General features: G+C 28.8%; 1 protein-coding gene across 1 annotated transcript; it reads right to left on the bottom strand.

Moving 5' to 3' along the window:
• Positions 1 to 1,712: 1,712 nt before the first annotated feature.
• On the bottom strand, positions 1,713 to 19,808 carry LOC135923335 (diacylglycerol O-acyltransferase 1-like). The gene is made up of 14 exons (XM_065458023.1): positions 19,631 to 19,808; positions 15,805 to 15,892; positions 8,226 to 8,352; positions 6,919 to 6,971; positions 6,621 to 6,723; positions 6,199 to 6,483; positions 5,921 to 5,980; positions 5,761 to 5,864; positions 5,440 to 5,565; positions 5,173 to 5,285; positions 4,996 to 5,061; positions 3,474 to 3,561; positions 3,214 to 3,276; positions 1,713 to 2,588 (listed from the first exon to the last, which is right to left on the bottom strand). The coding sequence occupies exons 1-14, from the start codon at positions 19,687 to 19,689 to the stop codon at positions 2,445 to 2,447; spliced, it is 1,479 nt and encodes a 492-aa protein (XP_065314095.1). The 5' UTR covers positions 19,690 to 19,808; the 3' UTR covers positions 1,713 to 2,444.
• Between the last annotated feature and the right edge of the window lie 814 nt (positions 19,809 to 20,622).

Genomic DNA, 20,622 nt, shown 5'->3' with positions numbered 1-20,622 from the left:
AGAAAAATATTACGCAAGTCTGAAAATTCTGCTGATAGAAGGAACAAAGGTTATAGACATATATTATCGAAGTCTCGAGGTATTAGGCAATATTTTTCTGTCTAAAATATTGAGTTTGCCGTTTTTAAAAATTGGCTCAAAACGAGTCGTGTAACAAAACGCGATTACATTATAATACATATATAAAGTTATTATTGATATAATGGAAATATGTGTATGAATATATGGTATTACATTATTTATATTATTATGAATTAGTATATTCATTAATTAGATCTGTTATAATGATTATATATGTATGTATAACAATCGGGGGCTATTGTTTAACTACCTAAGATTATTTAGAATGTAGAAACTTCTATCATATATTTTTTATATCCTGCCTCTTTACCGTACCTATTACATGGATGAATAAATTATGTGTTTGTAATTATTTTATTTATAATAATATGTAATGCAATTGAAAATATCCTTGGAGGTATTAAGAAATAAATGTTATATGTAATAAATAAGAAGACATTTCGATATTTAGCAAGATATTTTGTAATTTAAGATGACTACGATAAAATACTACCATATATATAGTTTGGCTTATGCTTAGCATTCTCTGTATATCTGTAATTAAGATATTAAATAAATCTGTAATAGCAATAAAATTGGCCCTATTTTACCGAAAAATATAATTGTTAATACAGTAAAAAAAATTTCCTTACCCTAACAACCGATTTCCCTTAAAAAAAAATTTGGAGGTAAAAGACGCTTGGACCTATAAAAAAACGTTTCAATATATTAAAAGTTTTTGATATCATAAGTATTCTAGGTATAAGCTGGCTCTACCGTAAGTTTTTAAACTAGAATGATAGGTCGGCCCAAGTAGGAGACGATTTTTTACGATTTAGGCTTGAAATTCAGAAGTTGTAAAATTTTGAGGGTAGAGAAAATTGATGATTCTAATAGAAGAAAGCTTATATTCAAACAAAAATCTATGAAGGTTGCTTTGAAATAATATTTTATTAAATGATTATTATTTCATATTATATTATTAGTATTTACTATTTAGTATATATATTCTATATTCTGAAACAAAAATCTATAAACAATTATAATCTATCATAAGCATCTTGTTATAATTCTTTTTTTTCACTAAAGCTAGCAATTTTTTTTACAAAATTTATTATTATTTTTATTAAAGTATAGTATATTATGAATATAATAATTTTTACATTTATTGCATTGCGATAATTATAAAGGTAATATGTAAATATATTGATCATTCACAAATGAGTCAAAAAAATATTCAGCTACAATCTATGGTAAATTGATAAATAAATGTAATTTAAAAAAATAAATATTATTATAAAGATAATAAGTCTATAATAAAAGTCTTTACTTATATATAAAATATCTAATAATTATGTTATATTGATTATGTAATAATACAGACTTGTAAATATGATTTAAAAAATTAAAACTTTTGAGAATTTGCCAATAATAAATATTTATATCATAATATATCATATTAAATAAAAGTGCATATCATTTGAATCGCTAATTTTTTTTTTCAATTGTTCATAAAATTGAAAATAAAGATAATTTTTTTGTTTTTTTACAACAAAAAAAATAAAATTAACATAATAAGTTTCAAATAAATTCTTATTTTATTTTACATTAAATAAATGTGAAAAGAGAAGGGTGAAAGAGTAAAAAAAAATTATGTTAAAAATATAATTCAATATACTTTGGTTTTTAGAGATTGGAGGATCATCGTATATAATAAAATAATTAAATATTCCCTAGTGGAATAAAAAATAATTTATTTTTTTTTCTAATTTCCATTTCAAATATTATATAAAAATTATTTTTAAAAATAATAAGCTTGAGAATGTAGTATTAATGGATTCGCGAGTTTATTAGAGATTGGTAAGGTTTACCCTGGATTCAATTTCACGTTGATTTCAAAAAATGATTGTGCGTGCGTGTCGGAATCATTTCATTTCCGTTTTTTAAGATATCTTTTTTAAAAACATATTTTTTTTTCCAAGACGAGAAAATTGGAATATCATGTGGTAAGTTGTTAAAAGTTCGAGCATTCGATAAAAAAAAAATCGCCATTGGTTGGTTGAAAAATATATGTTTCTAGTGGATTAACAAATTTGAAATTAATATTAATTTAAAAAAAAAACAAATGTTATAAAATTAAAAAAATTAAAATGATTGCTGCTAATTACAGACGACTTAACAAGTCTCATCTGTTTATTTTGCCCCCAAAAAAATTTTCTCCGAAAAAAATGCGAAAAGGAAAATAAAACGGCAACTTTAATCGCCATTTTTAATTTTTTACGTTTGACCTAGAATTAATTTCTTTAGGATCTTAAAAAAAAAATTTTTTCCAGCATTTCAAATGACACGGAAAAGTGTAAATGAAATGGACGCGTGTCAGTTCTCTATTTTCCCAAGTTGTTAATGACGTAATAATCGTGGAAATACATGAGGATGCATATAGGTTGACCGAGAATCAGGCTAAGCCATACCAAGATATTACCCCATTGGCCAGTCATGTATTTGGATACCAGGAATGCCAAAGGAACCTTTTTGCGATTAATTTTGAAATTTAGGTTATACAATTTAATTAAAGTCATGTTATTTTTCCAGGCTATCACAAAAATCTTCAGAATCAAAAAATCATCTTTTTTTAAAAGGACCAAATAAAATGAATATTTTTTTTGCGATTTTTAATGAAATATATTTAAAGAAAAAAAAGATTCATATGAAAAGCCCTAAATTCTGGGGGCATATCAAAATATCAATTGGTGCTAAATTCTGGTTCTTTTCATTATATTCTTTAACTAATTTTTAAATTAGGGAGAGAGAAAAAAATGTTTAGGATCATTTTCATTTTAAAGAGAGAAAACACACACACACACACACACACATGAGATTCGATTATGAAATATGATGAAAGGGTAAGGATTACATGTTTGATTAGGAAATTGTGTGAAAAGCAGTAACTTCCATAAAAAAAACAATATAATCAGATTCAGGCCTCGAGGTACTGGAATGGGCCCCAAATAGCCAATACCTTTTTGAAGAAGAAGAAATAAGGATTGTTAGTAAAATGCCACTGCCATTAATAGGCCTGGTGAGGCAAAGCCCATTCCATTAACTTGAGGCTAGAAATTACTGAAGAATAAATTATAATCTTTTTCAAAAAACCTGCATCAACATTCCAGAAAATGCCCAAAGTCTAAACATGTGAAGTGGAACACTGAGCAGATACTTTTTTTTTTGTAAAAATAAAAAAACTTTTATTTTTTATCTCTTTTTTTTATAGTTTCTTTCTTTCGTCCTTTCTTTCTTTCTTTCTCTTCTTTTAGAATTAACTTAGATAAACCAGCTCTTTCTTCAATTACGAAGCCATTAAATATTTTGCGATTCCTACTAATACTTATAAAATAATAAAGATATATATAAACCTCGTGAAAGAAGGCGGATACCATAAACACTATTACAGAAGCTACCATCTTATGAACGCCCAGGTCTAGGAGGGGAAAATATAAGTGTCTTTATTATTATACATGATTATAAAAATATATATTAGTATTATTAAATAAATAAACCCATTTAAATATTAAATAAGCGTTGATACTAATTTTTGTATCATGATACAAATTTATTTCGGGCAACGTAATTGTGGCCAATAAATTTTATATCATTTACCAATCATTTAATTAATGAGTAATCGATTCACATTCACCAAAGTCATAACTTTTTTAAAAATATTTTATATTATGTTCGTAAATTTTTTTTAAATCATGCATTGACAATATGGAATCACACTGGTTTTTAAGAGAGGCACTTATGTAAGGTTTTAAATTAACAAATAACAATAAAGAACTACCTTGTGACTCTTCTATTCTCTTCTCTCTTTCTTTCCCCCGAAAAAAATAAATAAATATCTTTTATCATAACCGCACCAAGAACTCTTCTTATAGCAAAGCGAAGGGGTATGCGGTGGTAAAAAAAAAGAAATAAAAATGTTTAATCCATAGTATTATTGATGGGGGAAATAATTAATACATTTTGCCCCCCCCCCCCCCAAAAAAAAAATTAATTAATAATTATATTACAAATATTTTTGTTTCACTTCAAATAATTTCTATTTTGGATGAGCCAATCATTAATTTTGGGGGTTGAATTGTTAGAATAAAGGTCAAGATTTCAAAAAAAAAACAAACAAACAAAATAATTATGTTAGAGTAGAGTGAACCGCGCTTTAAACTGGTTTTCAAATAAGATTTCACATTATCAGTATTGTTAACTTAAACCTTTAAAAAAAATATAATTCAGGTATTCCTCCCTTAAAAACCGGTGATATACCTGTTCGGGATGTATTCTTTAAAAATGAAGACACGTAATATAATATAATGAAATGACCAATTTTTACGGAAGGCTCGAAAGGTTTGTAAAAAATGATCACTTTTATCACGCGAGAACGGCGGCGGCGAAGAATACAAAAAATAAGAGCGGATTATATGTTGTTAAACGGCTCAATTTTAACTCAATATTGTAACCAATAAAATATTAGGCTAACCTGACGATTTTGCTCGTAAGATAGCGCAGAAGTCCAGACATCATCTGTCAGCTTAAATCTTAAGGCTTAGAGCAAATATCTTTTTTTTTCTAGCTGAAAATGTTGAGTTATCGGCTCAAAACGAGCCGGTTTAACAACACTACCGTGGATTAGTGTCGTTAAAAAGCCCGATTCGGGTCCTAACGACCCTGAATCAGATCATAACCAAATTAACATTATGCGAGCCCGGAGATTTTGCTCATCAGCTGGCAGGAATGCTCTTGGAAAGATCTATTTGCCAAGATGCATATATAATATTATTTTAGTCATAATCTTGATCGGACCCTTTAACGAACACTGCCGTGGATGCAGGGTTCAGGGGAGAGTTTTCTAAATTTATAAATTAAGAAGCAATCACACAATACCTAGAACACCATCTATGGACCGGTATATTCCAAGATTGCCAGAATTCATTTATAGTTACAGCGTTCCTTAAATAAAACAAAAAAAAAGAGTATGAATGGAAGAAGTGAGATGTTATGGAGGGAAATAAGGAATAAAAATGGAAGACATAATATATAATTTTTTTTCTCCGTTTTTACCACCAATCATTATAAAAATTCCTGTCGGCGAAGTACATGATCTCAGCTATGGCGTTGAAACAAGAATGGAAGAGCCAATAGAAAAATATGAGCCAAATCAAATGGTTAGGTATCTAGATAAATAAATATAAAAATATTAATATTATTTCTCGTGAAGTTAAATTGTTTTTTTTTCTTCTTATTTCTATTCCTTCTGCATCCACTCTTAAAACTACCTTTTCTCATTATTTTAAAAAGGGGGGTGAAAAAAATAAGAGTTTAACTTACAGCTAATTTGAGTAACCTTTCCGACATCCGCAGATAGTCCATAGAACTGAAAGGTGCCATGGCGTTATTAATGGTAGGAATAATCCATTGCTGAATCAAACCCAACATCAATTGAAACAAAAATATCTATTCATTGTTAATAAATAAAATATTAGAAAAATAAAATAAAATATTAGAAAAAATAAAATAAAATATTCGAAAAAATAAATAAAATGTTAGAAAAATAAAATAAAATATTAGAAAAATAAAATAAAATATTAAAAAAATAAAATATTAGAAAAATAAAATAAAATATTAGAAAAATAAAATAAATTAAAAAACCATTTCCATGACCCTTTTGAAGAGGAATAATTTCCTGATTCGCTGCGTTTTCGGGAAATTAAGTTCGTAACAAAACGTGGGCACCAAGAGGAAGTAATATAAATCTTTTTTTTTAAAAAAATATATATATATAAAAATGGTAAAATAAAATTTATTGCACCTTTTAGGGTTAGGTTATCGGGATACACGACAGGTTTGCGACCGTACAAAATTTTTAAATCTAAAAAAATAAATAAATAATTGTACAATTAAATTTATTACATGTTTTTCTTCCTACCCAATATTTAGCTAAAGCCCCGGGTTTGGCGAATCGGGTTAAACCGGGGACCAAATTAATATCGGGTTGGTTAATTGGCGGTTAGGTTAGATAGGACCGGCCCTCGCTACTCCTACCCACCCCATCTTCAGTCATATCCAAAATAAACTAGCCCTGTTTACCTTTATCGTCGTTATAGGCATAAATGGATTCCTCTACCCTAGATTCCCGTTTCACGTACACCATGTCTTTCTCTACGACAGCGTCCACATCTTCGTCATTATTATCACCGCCATTTTTATCGCCAAGTTTTTGTTTCTCGCGGATACTATCCGATTGGCTTTTGGCGCCAGATCCGATGGTAGAAGGCGAGCGGGAAGCGTCTCGACACCATTTGTTGACGGCGGTGTACGAGACTAACTTTAGGAAAATAACGGTATACATGCCCAATGTTAACACCGCGGCAACTTTATACAAAAAAAATAAAAATTAAAAGTATGTAACATAAAAAATGAAGGAAATATTTTAAAGAATGCAAAGAAAAATTTGAGAACGAGAAAATGAAATTATTTAAAAGTATAACAAAATAATATTAAATAGAAACTGGGATTTGGTTTGACTAGTAGAAGCACTATAGCCGGAAAAGTCAATAAGTTAATGCAGATGAATGCCTGCAAAGTAAGGCCCAAAGTTTGGTTGAGACGATGCTAAAATGATTGTTATATTTTAAAAAATAAAGAGCAATAATTTGTCGTTCATTCATTTCAAAATTAAAACTTATCGATTCCTTTATATTGTTTTTAAAAAAAAAAAAATGGTTGAAATCAACTGTCCAAATTTTTTTTATATTGGACAGCTGATCAAAAAGTGACATTTTAAAAATAATAATATATGTTCCTTACTTTGCTCATCATTTTTTCTATGGCGAAGCTTGATACGGCGTAAACATTAGAAACTGGTAGTGTTATGTAATTTTTTAATTATTTAAAAAAAATTAATAAATAATAATAATGGATTTTAAACCTATATTATAAATGTAACTACAATTCTTGGATGTCAGTGTTGTTAAAGGACACGACTCAGTATTTTATCCAGAAATGTGTATTACATAAACCTCTGAAGATTTTTTTCCCCATAGATTGGGCACGAAGGTTTTTGGGAGACAACATCTAGTTAGCAAAATTTTCTAGAAAGACTCGGCCAATATTTTTTGCGGCTAGAATCTTGAGTTTGCCGGTTTATAAAAAAAACCGGCTCATATCGAGCCATCGCTTTACTCGGATAGCGGGTAGCTCGTTATAATAAACGGTCAAAACAATGTAGTTTTCCTCCCGACAATGGCGGACATAACCGCGGTTTTGTCCGGAGCGAAAAAAAAATTAGTTGGTGTAATGTTGGTAAAAAAATTTTTATTTTTTACTCCCAGTACATGGAAGTGAAATAACATAGAATTCTATTCCCTAATGAAATAATTAATTATATTAATCGTTCAATTTAGTGAGGTGATACAAAAAAAAAACCGTCATGTAATATTTTCCAATAATTCCTTTTTTTTTGGCTTACTTTTTTTAAAATGTAAGATTTTAGCTAAGAAATTTCGCTAAATAGATGTTCCAAGCCGCCTTTGTGCAATCTATGAACAAAAAGCTTCAAGCTTACCTTATCTTCTATCGGATAAAATATCGAGTGAGCCGGTTTTAAAAACCGGCTCAAATCGAGTCGCTTAACAACACTTCATTTATGAACAAAATTTCCGGGTTTGCACTTAAAAATTTTTTTTTTTTTGGTTAAGGTTATTGGATTGGGGTTAGCCGTTTAACAACATTAGTTAGAATTATATGATTAGCAGTTTATCATGTCAAAAAAAATTGAAAATCAATGATTATTACTAGTGAAATTTAGTTATTTTTTTTTTCATAATAAAAAAAAAGAGTATTTAATTATATAATAAATCATATAAGTTTTTTTTATCTTTTGTTCTTTATATTAAGTATTTTGGTCAAATTTACCAAGATAGAATTTTATTAAAAAATATTGATTTAAATCAAATTGATTTTTATTGGCCAAAACCCTATTAAGTAATACATATAGGTATATCCATGACGAAGTAGTATCTATTAATCAGTAAAATCTTTTCTTACTTTCTTTCTTTCTTTCTTTCTTCTATCTTCCTTCTTTTTACAAAATAAATTTTTTTTATGAATCATACACAGCAACAAGCAAGTGCAAGGCCAATGGTAAGGATCCTTGAGGAAGAAAGTTAGCCAAGCTATCGGATCCACTAGAATCCCGTATTTTATGACGTTTTCTAAGGCTAACCTGGAATGAGATATCACCTGATTTTTTTAAGATATAATTTTTTTTTTTTTGTAAAGTAAAGATGGAGGTCGATTTTAATAATAAGATATACGTTGAAAAACTTAGAGGTCTGAAAAACCCAATGATAATATAATAATACCTAGGTATGACGATGAATTCATAATAGTGCATAGTCGTTGAATGCAAATCAGCTGGACCCGCCATTTTTGGTAACCCATATAGCAATTATTCTCATGTTAAAAAAACTACGCTTCCTTATCACCTGATGATCAGGCCATTCTTTAATAAAGTTCGCGTCAGACGTAGGAATAAATTGGCCTTCTCGTTTAAAAAATTTTTAATGATGGCATGGGTAACCAAAATGGATGGCGTACCCAGCTGTTTTTCATTGACGCGTGGTACACTTTTGACTAACAAATTATCTTTGTTCGAATGTTATCGTCACAATTCGAATAATAATAACTTGAATATTATAAGACCGAATTATTGTTGTTAAGAAGTCCGAAACGGGTCGAGTTAGAAACGGGTCGATTAAGATTAAAACTAAAATAACATTATGTAAGACTAAAGATTTTGCTCATAACTGCTGCCAGAAATGCTTGGGGGTCTATTTGTCCAATCCGATGATTACGTATATTTTAGCTAAAATGGACCCCAAATCGAACTTTTACCGACACTAGACCGATTTATCGTGATATAGCATCGTGTTTTTTTTTAAAGTTTATATATATATATAAAAAAGGATCTTCTTATAGCATTTTATTTTAATTTATAGATTTTTCATAAAAAAAATTTGACTATTGTATACAAACATGGCAAAAAATTGTCCGAAATTTATAAAGTAGTTGTTATTCTACATCAGCTGGAATACCTTTTTTTCGGTCAAATCAGACTTTTTTTTTTAGTTTTTAAATATCCCTTCGATAAATGATATAAAATTGAGAGATGGAAGCGCCATAGATTCCAGATGCAAATACGACCGAATATAGCAATTATAAGGTAATTAAGTATAGGATTGAATTACACTAATCGCTATTCTACGCGCAAGGTAATATAGCAATGACGTATAATTATAACTTAGACTGACGACGCGTTCATGATAACGCGTTCGAAAGCTTCGTTGAATGCAAATCAGCCGGACCCGCCATTTTTGTAACCCATATTAGTAACTATTCTCATGTACAAAAACTAGTATTAAATTGATAACTTGCTATCGTTATTATCTCGATGATCGGGAAATTCTTTGATAAAGTTTGCCTCGAGGACATAGGAATAAATTGGCCTCTCGTTTAAAAATTTTTAAATAATGATATGGGTAACCAAAATGGCGTCCCCAGCTGTTTTCCATTGATATGTATACACTTTCAATGAAATGCATCGTCAGTCTAAGTAATTATATGTCATTGGAAAAAAACCTGAATCAACCGGAAATGGTTATTTATTTTTTATTTTATTTAAAGGGAATGGGTCACGTTGGAGAAATATATATATTTTTTTTACGATAATCAGTGATACGAGAATTATTCTAAGGATTCTATTCTTCAGGGAAAATACTAACAAATTCTTACGGAAAATAATAATCCAAAATATTTTATTGCAAAATTTTTAATCTACCAATCATACTATACTCTGTTGGAAATTATGAAATTACCACAAATCATTATTATATCTATCTCGCTTTTTTATTTTATTTTTTAAAAAATGTTTTCTTTTTTTTAACACGTTAAAAAAATTTTTTTGTTATCCGCTAAGTAGTTGTTGTTAAACGGCTCTATGTCAGCTGATTTTTAAGAAAACGGCTGATTTATTTTATCCAGAAAAAAAACTTTAACGCTGGCCCGAAAAATTTTTGACCCGTAGGTGGGCAGTAGTGTTGCTAAACGGCACTCAATATTTTAGCCAGAAAAATATTGCCTAACCTTGAATTCATAGTGACGCGATCGCGATCGCGATCTAACAGCTGATTGATTTTTTTTTAAAATCTGTTTATGAGATCGATTATTCTTTATTTAAAATCATCATTATTTCTTAGATTATTATTAAAATTTTGAATTAAAGATTAAAATTAATATTAAATTAAAAGAAAGTATTTTAGATTTAAGAAACTATTTAAATTAATACTTTTTAAAATCAAAATTATTTATTATTTCTTATCTCTTTTTAGTATCTATATATATAAAGTTTTTAACATATTAAACAATCAACGTTAATATATTTTAAAAATAAACAATATTCAAATAAAACTAAAATTAACTATTCAAATTTAAATTTATTTAAATATATAATCAATCAACATAAATAAATAAAAAATTGATCTCATAAACAGATTTAAAAAAAAATCAATCAGCTGTTAAATCGCGATCGCGATCGCGCCACTACGAATTCAAGGTGAAGCCTTAAACCTTTGTTCCTTCTACGAACAAAATCTTCAGGCTTGCGTAATACTATTCTGGATGAAATATCGAATTAGCGCGTTTTTTTAAAAATCAGCTGACATCGAACCGTTTAACAACACTGGTGGGCAGGAAGGTTTACGTCATCAATTAGCGGAATCTCGAAGAATTTTACGGCGATATTTTTTTCTAGCTTTAAATATCGAGTAAGCCGTTTATTTTTTAACCTAGAATAAACATATGTTTCTTCGCTCCGGTTCAAATATTAATTAGAACACCCCGTCAATTTTTGCCGAAACGCCCCTATAAATCGATATAGATACACAAAAAAGTTATTTTTTTTTTATTATGTTCTTATAGTATCTCTCATTTTTGATCTTGAGACAAACCAGTAAATACCCTAACGAATGAAAGTAGAATTACGATCAGAAAATTAAAAAAATTTATACCTTAGACTAACGGTTCCTTTTTGGGAACCCGAAAATTTTACTCGTGAAAAAAAATTTATTATAAATTAATACCTTACGCTTATAAATTTAAACTTGTAAATATTGTTTTAGTAAATACTATTCATTGAATCACGTTTTTCCATTATAAATTACATGTTTCTTAATCTCGCTTGGAAAAAAAAATTTAAAAAAAGGGCCTAATATTTCTCGATATTTTTATATACGAGATAACTGGTATAGGTATAATTATTCGTTAGATTTATCGTGGTGATTGCTAAGTTTATCAAATTTTATACTACAACAAGAACACAAAGAAATGAAATAAAATATTATATGGTTTATAAATTTAAAAAATTTATTTCTATTTTAAGGAGAAAAAAAAATATGTAAAAGATTTATATCTATGGATATGAATATGATGATAGTTAAAAGAGAAATATTCTTAAAAAGCTAGAAAAGCTTTAAAGAATTCGAGGCTAAAAAAAAGGGAAATTTTTTTTTATCTACTATCTGCTTAATAGTGAGCATAATATAAGCGTTTCAATTCAAATTGTGCGTCGCAAACGCAAATAAATGCGTTTCAAAGCGTTTATTTTAGCGTTAGCAACTATATATAAAAAAAAACGCAAAAAGGTTTGCTTTTTTTCCCATTCTACATTTTTGTAAATATAATTTACTAGTTAATATTAAAATGGAATATTTAAAAAATTAACGCTAAACGCAAAAGGCTCAATTTGTGAGCGCTATAACATCTTAATTCCAATATTAACATTAGTTAATGATGTTTTTTTAAAATTATCTTCTTGATTCATTTTTTGAATGCACCACTCAGAGAGAAGTATATAGTTGGACGAATGCCAATGACATACAATAATAATACCTAGACTGACGGATGCATTCATTAGAAGTGAACTTCAATAAAAAAATAATTTTAAGAGAGGCCAATTTATTCCTATATCTGACGACTGATCGTTGAGAGATAATAAGGAAAGCGAGTTATCGATTTAATAGTAGTTTTTAACACGAAAATAATTAATAAACGGGTTATACCAAAATTCAACGACGCTCATCAAATGTATAATAAATGAATGCATCGTCAGTCCTAGGTATCAATATTTTACGTCATTGGATTTATGCATAATTTAATAAGATTCGTATATTTTAGACTAACATACTGAAATATCGGGTAAAAAAAAATGCAAATTTATTTTTCGGGACGAAATAAAATTAGCCTTCCGCCAATAACTAGTAAATGTTAAGGGAAGGCCAAAGAAGTGATTGATCGAGGGACTACTCTTCCTTTTGGTTTATTTTAAGTAGGGCTGATGTCGATTTTAAATATCGGATCGAATCGGCACCGATATAACGTTTTCCAAAAACATCGAATCGGGCCGATACCCGTAAAAACCGATCCAATCCGATCCGATCTTTTTACTTTTCCCTTTTTTTTCGTTATTCTATTTTATGTATATTATAATTACATAATTCATACCAACATAAAATGGATTTATTAATTAAATATATATATACTATATATCTATTATAAATATAATTATTTTTCTAATTATAGTCTTAATTGCAGAAATAAAAAAATAATTAAATTAGATGCGTGACTCGATTTTTTGCACAAAAAAATCTTGATTTATTAATTACATTTATTTCGAACGGGGAGGGATGGGTGGTGACAAATCAGTATAAATATCAGATCGGGTTTGGGATCGGGTTTGTACCAATATCGCAAAATATCGGATCGAATCGGTGAAAAATATGTAGTATTGTTCATTATTTGTTATGTTATTTTCGTTTTTTTTTAAAAAAAAAAATAGTTTTTTCTTTTGCATATTTTTAGCTGATTAGCCCATATTTTAAACGACGGCTAAATAGTCAGCTATCAATTATTAAGCCGATCTAGGAGGCGGTCCTAAATTTTTTTCCTAAGCCCTTCCCCCCCCCCCCTACAGTTTTTTTTTTTCTTTTAAGACTAAAGCCGTGTGTTAGGTCGGCTTAATTTGGATATACTTAATTGCTTTTTTTTTAGTATAAGCTAAAATGCGATTGATCTACTAACATTCCCTATTCTGATTTATTTTAAGTATTTGTGGTAGCATCAATGACATATAATAATACCTAGACTGACGATTCATTCATTAAAAGTGTACATCAATACAAATCAGCTAGAGACGCCATCTTGGTTACTGTAATAAATATTAAAATTTTAAACGAGAGCCTAATTTTATATTATATTTGATGCAAACTTTATTAAAGAATTGCCAGTTCATCGAGATAATAAGAAAGTAAGTTATCAATTTAATATTAGTTTTTAACATGAAAATAATTATTATAAAGGTTACCAAAATGGCGGGTCCAGCTGATTTGCTTTTAACGACGCTTAAAAATGCATTTTAATGAATGAATCGTCAGTCTAGGTATTATTATATGTCATTGGGTAGCATTGTTTATATTATTTTATTACTTGTTTTTTTTGTTTATTTCGTTTTTTCTTTTCTTTTGCTTTTTTTGGGCCTATTTAGTCGATATCTTAAAAGACGGCATAAATAGCCGGCTATTAAGTATTAAGTCGACCTAGGAACATGACCCGAGAATTTTTTTTCAGATTTTCGCTACCCTGCTCTGGGTAGTAAAGGGAGAGAGGAAGAAAAAAAAGGAAAAATCTTTTACTTCCGGAACTCTTAAAACTGTCATTCATTTTCTATTCTTAATCTTCCTTCTTTCCCCCATTTTATTTTTAGAAAATGATTTTTTTAATAACTGACTAAAAATATTTTTTTTAGAATAAGTTAGAAAAAAAAGATAATATTTATTTTATTATTTAAAAAAAATATATATATATAAATTTAAAATCGATAATTGAATTCATAATTTTCGTTACATTTCACGATTATTATTAATAAATTAAGTATATATAACAGATAGAAACTCTTGCTTGAATATTATAAAGTTCCATTTCCAATTTTTGAGGGGTAAATATTATTTATTGTTTTTAAAATTAATATATTCAGAACCAGAAATTGAAAACCCTCAAGTATATTGACTTCCAAAATTCTGTTTCAGGATCTAGTTAAAAGTCTCAAGAGATCAATCCTAACAGGTTCAGGTGATTTTTAGATAAATCAATCCTTCAGAGCTATAAAAATTGTTAAAAAATAATTTAGAATATAATCTTATGATGTGATAACCTATCTAAAAACAAAAAATTTTTTTTTAAAAATGCTTCCCTAAAAAATTATTAAAAAAATGGATATGGAACATTATAATATTCAATATACTTAGGGGAAGGAAGGTGAAGGGGGGGGGGTCCTGTAAAAAAAACCTAGTGAATGGTAATCGAATCAATATAGAAAAATTTGATAGATCAGTTTGCACAAAAAAAGTCTCCGCTTTTCTTTGGGCTAAGACCCGAGATAGCATTCAAACTTTGATTAACCTAACACATGGTAGAAGCGGATGTTGGAAAATGTATACCTTAAAGGGTTCAATGTTCAGGTTTTAAATATTTCAGTTTGTTTCTGATTTCTAAAACTGATTCTGGTTCATTCAAGGTTAGGTCAACGACGTATAATACTAACTAGACTAACGATACAGACACATGCCATCATGGCTTCCCGTATGAAATGCGTGATACGTGATTCGGAAAGCTTTGCCCACAATGGTTGAAGGTTCAACAGAGCTGCGCTTAGTATTCCTCATTTCCATCTGGCCGGAATTAAGTTATGCTGGGTGCCCTCTACACTCGTGTAGGTTAAACCGCATGACGAGCATCTGTCAGGAGAACTGTCATAAAAATGTCTATAGTCTGAGGTAAAAAAAAGAGTTGGAACAACAAAGAGAAAGCCTATTTAATTTTACTTTACGGAGAAGGGTAAGGGCTGATTTTAATTTTTTTAAAATGTCTAAGGTTAAATAAGTAAATTCTGTTAGTGTTGATGTTTGGTATGAAGAAGAGAAAAAAAAATGAAAGACTTGTTGTCACATTGGCCATCTAAATCATGATTAATCAAATAATTAATAAATTTTTTTATTCCCATCGCAATTTCATCTTCTAGTTCACGTAAAGTTAATCTTGTTTGTTTTATAGAATCTCCTATTTCAATTTTTTTTTCCCACCGGAAAACACGAACCTCCCATTTTACACGTTTAAAACTAAAAAAAAATAATTCAAAATGATGGGGCATGAATGAATTTGAAGCTTCAGTCTAAAGTATTATACGTGATTGATTGTGGAGACTGAACTTAGAAGTATAAGTCAAGATATTTCTTTAAGGCGAAAGAACTTGGATAAGTTTGTAATAGGAATTTGATGGCCAAAAATTAAGGTAATCTAACAAATAGTGTTGTTAAACGGCTCGTTTTGAGCCGATTTTTAAAAACATCCTGAACTGAAGATTTTGCTTGTAGAAGGAGCCAAGGTCAGGAGATCTATTAGCGAAATCTCAAGGCTTAGGCTATATTTTTCAGGCTAAAATATTGAGTTAGCCATTCTTAGAAATTGGCTCAAAACGAGCAGAACAAAACAACTTCTACACAGAGGACAATCACGAATCAAGAAAAAAAAACATTAAAAAAAACATGTGTTATTTATATAAAATAATATATATAAAGGTGTTACTAAGAGAATCATGGCCAGATTGAACAATCCCCTATAGTTCCCGAAGCCGCTCGAACTAGTGAATAACGACTCCTTGGCATGGTGAATCCTATTACAACAACAAAACAAAAAAAAAGAAATTCAAAAAAATTGTTATATTATCGTCGGCTAAAAAAAATTGGTGCGTTATTTTTAACGGTCTCCGCTTTTCGGAGAAAACGTGCATGGAAATGCCTATTCTCTTTACTTAAACCAATGCCGTAACTGTGATGAGGGGAGATATGTTGCACTATCAGTCGATACCAGATGTTGACCGATGTATCTCTGCATTAGTAATATGTATATATATTATATATATATATATATACTATATTTGTGCACCCCCTCCCCAAAAACAATTTTACTTTATACCATTTTTATATCATTTATCCATTAAATTAACCGATAATAAATAAAATATGGGAAAATATTTTTTTATTTCTCTTTGATTCCATTCTGAATGTATTTTTGTTTTTGAATTGAGATCAAATTATAAGGAACTTAACTGGTTTTTTGGGGATTATAGTTAAATTTAAAAAAAAAAAAAATTGTGGTACCATATGATCTGGCCACCAATACCAATATGGTATCAATATTGTCAAAAAAAATGTAACAAATGTGCATCTCTGAAAAGATAAAAATTGGATGAATGTTTATAGATTAAATAATATATTAGTTTGCCATTAATAAAGTTCAACATAGTGTTGGTTTAATGTCTTGATTTAGCGATTAAGCCAATTTTTAAATTTGGGAAAAATCAAAATTTTAACCAAAGCTTCTAAATTTTGCTAAGTTATGTTCACACATTTCTGTCATCCAGGCGCGTAAGCAGGAATTTGGTCTGGGGGGGGGGATAATAAATTTTTTTAAGAAATATTATTGTTTTTTAAAAATATCAAGCATAAATTTATTAGGACTAATAACTAATCCTTATACACAATTTTAAATTAATGTGAATTATAAAAAAATTATATGTAAAGAATCACTTAAATGACCTAAAATAGAAATTTGAATTTTTTGAGTCTTTACACAAAAAGTTTCTTAGGAATAATTGTATTTTGTATGTTATATATTTACAATGTAAAATCCAATCTTCGTTGGGATTGAACTAATTTTTCAATTATCTCATCATTGCTTGTCGTCAAATGCCTATGAAAATTCAAAAGATCCAAACCTTTCAATCTACTTTCACATGTTGTACTTCTTGGTATGTTTTTCAGAGACCTGCAAGCTCGGCCCCTGGGCCGGACAGTATTTTAATATTTTTAAATATACCCGGGCCGGGCCCGAAATATTTTCAAAAAAACACCCGGGCGGGAACTGATTATTTTTAAAAAAACACCCAGGCCGGGCTGTATTTTTTAAAATAGCCTATATTTGAAATCGTTATTATTAGCTATAAAAATCAAAAATAAATATAATTTATTTTAAAAAAATCCGGGCCGGGCCTGAAAATTTTATTTAAAAAAAAGCCGGGCCGAGCCTGAAAATTAAAAAAAAAGCCGGACCGTAAAAAATCTTTAAAATAAATACGGGCCGTGCCCTGAAAATGGTACTTCTGCAGGCCTCTGTTATTCTTCTTAAAAAAGAGAGTGTTCTCTCATTAGTTTACTAATGGGAAGAGTTTATAAACCCTTTTAATACATTGGGAATTTAATCTAAAAGGTGTTTGAAATAATGCAGAGCTTCCATAGCATTTTTTGGGACTATATCAACTATAGTTAATCTTATAAACATAGTTATTCAGCTAGTAAGGCATCATAAGATACTTTAACATCTTCATGATAAAAATCTAACAAATATTTTTTTTTCTATCACCATCTGAAAAAGGTTGGGAAGGCTTTTGTGGAAGTAATATTTGCAGATTAGTAAGTGCTGCATGATGAATTAAAAATTCATTTATTTGGGTTATAAATGTATCTGTATTTAAGATATACTCTTCTACTGATCCTATATTAATGTTTTAACGATGAGCTTGCCTTGCTACAAGTCGAGGGAGACAAATATTAAACACGTATAGCTCTGCTTTAGACTCAACAATAAAATATAAAATATGAAATTCTTCATCAACATTAGCCCTAATTTCCTTGAGTTCTGATAAAATGCTCTCTGCTATTCTCAATCTTCTTAATCAAATACAACTGTTCATGTTTTTGAACCCAGAGTAATATCTTATAAATAGTTGTATAATTCAATAATACATTCTAATGAGAAATAAAAGTTGAAATAAGCTTTGAATCCAATAATTTTCTTGCTTCTGAGGAAATATTTCTTTCAGGCCATTTATTTCAGTAATAATAGGTTCTTCTAGCTCTTAATAGCTTTTAGTGCTTGATGGAAGAGGCTCTATCTCGTTGGACAAGGTTGCAATTTTTTTTTCCCTGTTGGACTAGAAATTTCAGAAATAATAATTATTTGACTAGAAATTTGAAAATGGTAGATAAATATTAAGCCACTAAAAATTTGAAAATAATAAGTAAATATTACGCCGAAAAACTTGAAATCGAAATTAATTGATAAAATAACTTATGAATGTGATAATAAATGTAATAAAATTTATATTTAATATGAGATACGAATAAATACTAACAAATATAAATTAATATATACAATAATATTTTTGAAAAATATATCCGGCATCTGCATTTTTTGGCTTTGGGGGGGGAGGATTTGTCCCCCTGTCCCCCCCCCACTGCGTACGCGCCTGCTGACATCCAGCCAAATTTCCAGGTTTGCCTAATAAATATCTATGCCAAAATACTTAAATGAGCTTTTTGAAAATTGTCCAAATTGAAACAACATTCGCTTCAATGTTTTTTTTGTCATATCCTGTTTTGATTTTTTTTGGCAATTTAAGATAAAATAAGAATCCTATTGTGAAGTTTTTAATTATTTTATAAGTTTAAAAAGGGAATTAGTAAATACAATTAAATGCAAAATTTTGTATTTGAAATTGGGAATTGAGTAATTATGCCTTTAACCACTTTAGCACAATTATGGGGTATAAAAGGATACAGGTTATGCATGCTCTGTGTAATGTACGAAAGATATTTATTTGGGCTGGCAATTAAAATTAAGAGGTCAGATTGGGTAAATAAATAATTAGGCTAGATTATTGGCAAATTCTAATATTTGATAAATGTGATAATCAATAAAGTGTAATGTTTTTTAATTTATCACCTCCTCAATATTATAAATAATTGTTTATTTTGGTGTTCAAATAATATATCCTTTATATAAAAAAAGGGCTAGGCTAGGCTATAAAAAATTGAAAATAGGCAAGGCTAAGCAAACTTAATTCCAATCATACTAGGATAAAAAAAAATTATATTAACAGATCTCTAATAATTGTCTTTAACAAAGACAGTTACTTTTTAAAATTTATATTTGTATCATTTGCTTAATAAAAAACTTTAAGGTTTTTTTATAAAATTTTAGTAATCATCAAAATATGGCCACTTGTTATGTTTAAAATTTAATAAAAATATTAAAATATGAAGCTTATAAAATCTAGATTTAGAGTTAATTTACAGTAGCTTAGTTTAACTTCTATCAGAAATGTATGGAACCATCTTTTATTGCCAATATCAAAAATATCAATGATGTATTTTAAAAAATCATAAATATAATTCATCATCAATATTATTTAATTAATGAGATTCATAAAAAATGAATAGAAAAATCATCCCTTATTCTTGTTAGTTCAAAAGTTCCTAATCTCTTGCCTAAATTTTGGGAATTCAGATATATTGATTTATTAAAATTTTTTTTGATTTAAAAATCTTCATTATAATAAAATAAAACTAACTTTTTTTCTTTTCTATTATGCTTTTTTATTTTGGAAATATTGGTAGTGGGTTCTAGCATCTTTATGATCACCTTTAAGACTATCCAAGCTATTCATAAAATATGATTTCACTTTGAATTATTTGAAAAAAAATTGATTAACAGCCAGCCCATATGATTTTTGGATAGATAATTTTGCAACCAGCTGGTGGGACTGGGAGGTCGGGGGAATCGGATGGTAAAATTTAAATTAACTGTCGATCGATACATATTAATATTAACTTATGTATCAGTTAATTTCAGATATATATAAATTTGATATTATATTTAATGGCTGCAAATTAAATTTATTATGTCATTGGGATATTTACATAAATTATTTCATTTAAAAAAATTATTTATCCAATTTTAACTATGCTTTTATATTTAAAATTTATATTCAAATTATCTTTACTTTTTATTCAAAACTCATATATGTTTAAGATAACCTTAATTTCTTGCTCTTATTGCCTTTATTAGACTAGTGTACTTTCAAAACCCCCTATCAGGTCCTAAACATCAAAAATTGACTTTTATTAACATATCTTGGTATAGAGGACACGCGCTGATGATGTCGCGCCCGAATCCAATAGACAGAAGGATTGGGACAGGCCAGTTGTAGCATGTTGCATTGAAGCCCAATAATCTAGCATGTTCCTAACAAACCTTTCATCCTCACTTAATGGATTCTGGCCTGAATTTTTGCAAGTCATTCCTTCCAAAAATCTTCTAATCCAACTAAACAAATTAATGGAATAGATATACGCTTAAAATGTACAATGACCTTCCCTCACTTCTTATCTGGCTTCAAAATCTCCATAGAGAGCAAATGAAAACACAGCTCACATTGTTGATCCTGCAAAGGACGAATCCTCGGTCACACAATTCCTTGATCCAGCGAGTATCGAAATCCGCCTAAATTCCCGCAATACTTGAACTACCAGGAGTTTTAAGATCCGAATAGTGGTCTAACGA

The sequence above is a fragment of the Gordionus sp. m RMFG-2023 genome, chromosome 2 (assembly GCF_954871325.1).
Source record: "Gordionus sp. m RMFG-2023 chromosome 2, tfGorSpeb1-WG-v2, whole genome shotgun sequence".
NCBI classification, from domain to species: domain Eukaryota; kingdom Metazoa; phylum Nematomorpha; class Gordioida; order Chordodea; family Parachordodidae; genus Gordionus; species Gordionus sp. m RMFG-2023.
The sequence above is the reverse complement of the archived record's forward strand: the minus strand, read 5'-3'. Positions and strand labels throughout refer to the sequence as shown.

Excerpts from the sequence above, each read along its gene's own strand:
- LOC135923335 (XM_065458023.1), bottom strand. The coding sequence starts at position 19,689 with ATGCTAGAACCCACTACCAATATTTCCAAAATAAAAAAGCATAATAGA. Across the intron at positions 5,286-5,439 it reads AAAGGTTACTCAAATTAGCT|ATACCTAACCATTTGATTTG; the intron begins GTAAGTTAAACT and ends TTATTTATCTAG. Across the intron at positions 5,062-5,172 it reads AATTTTTATAATGATTGGTG|GAACGCTGTAACTATAAATG; the intron begins GTAAAAACGGAG and ends GTTTTATTTAAG.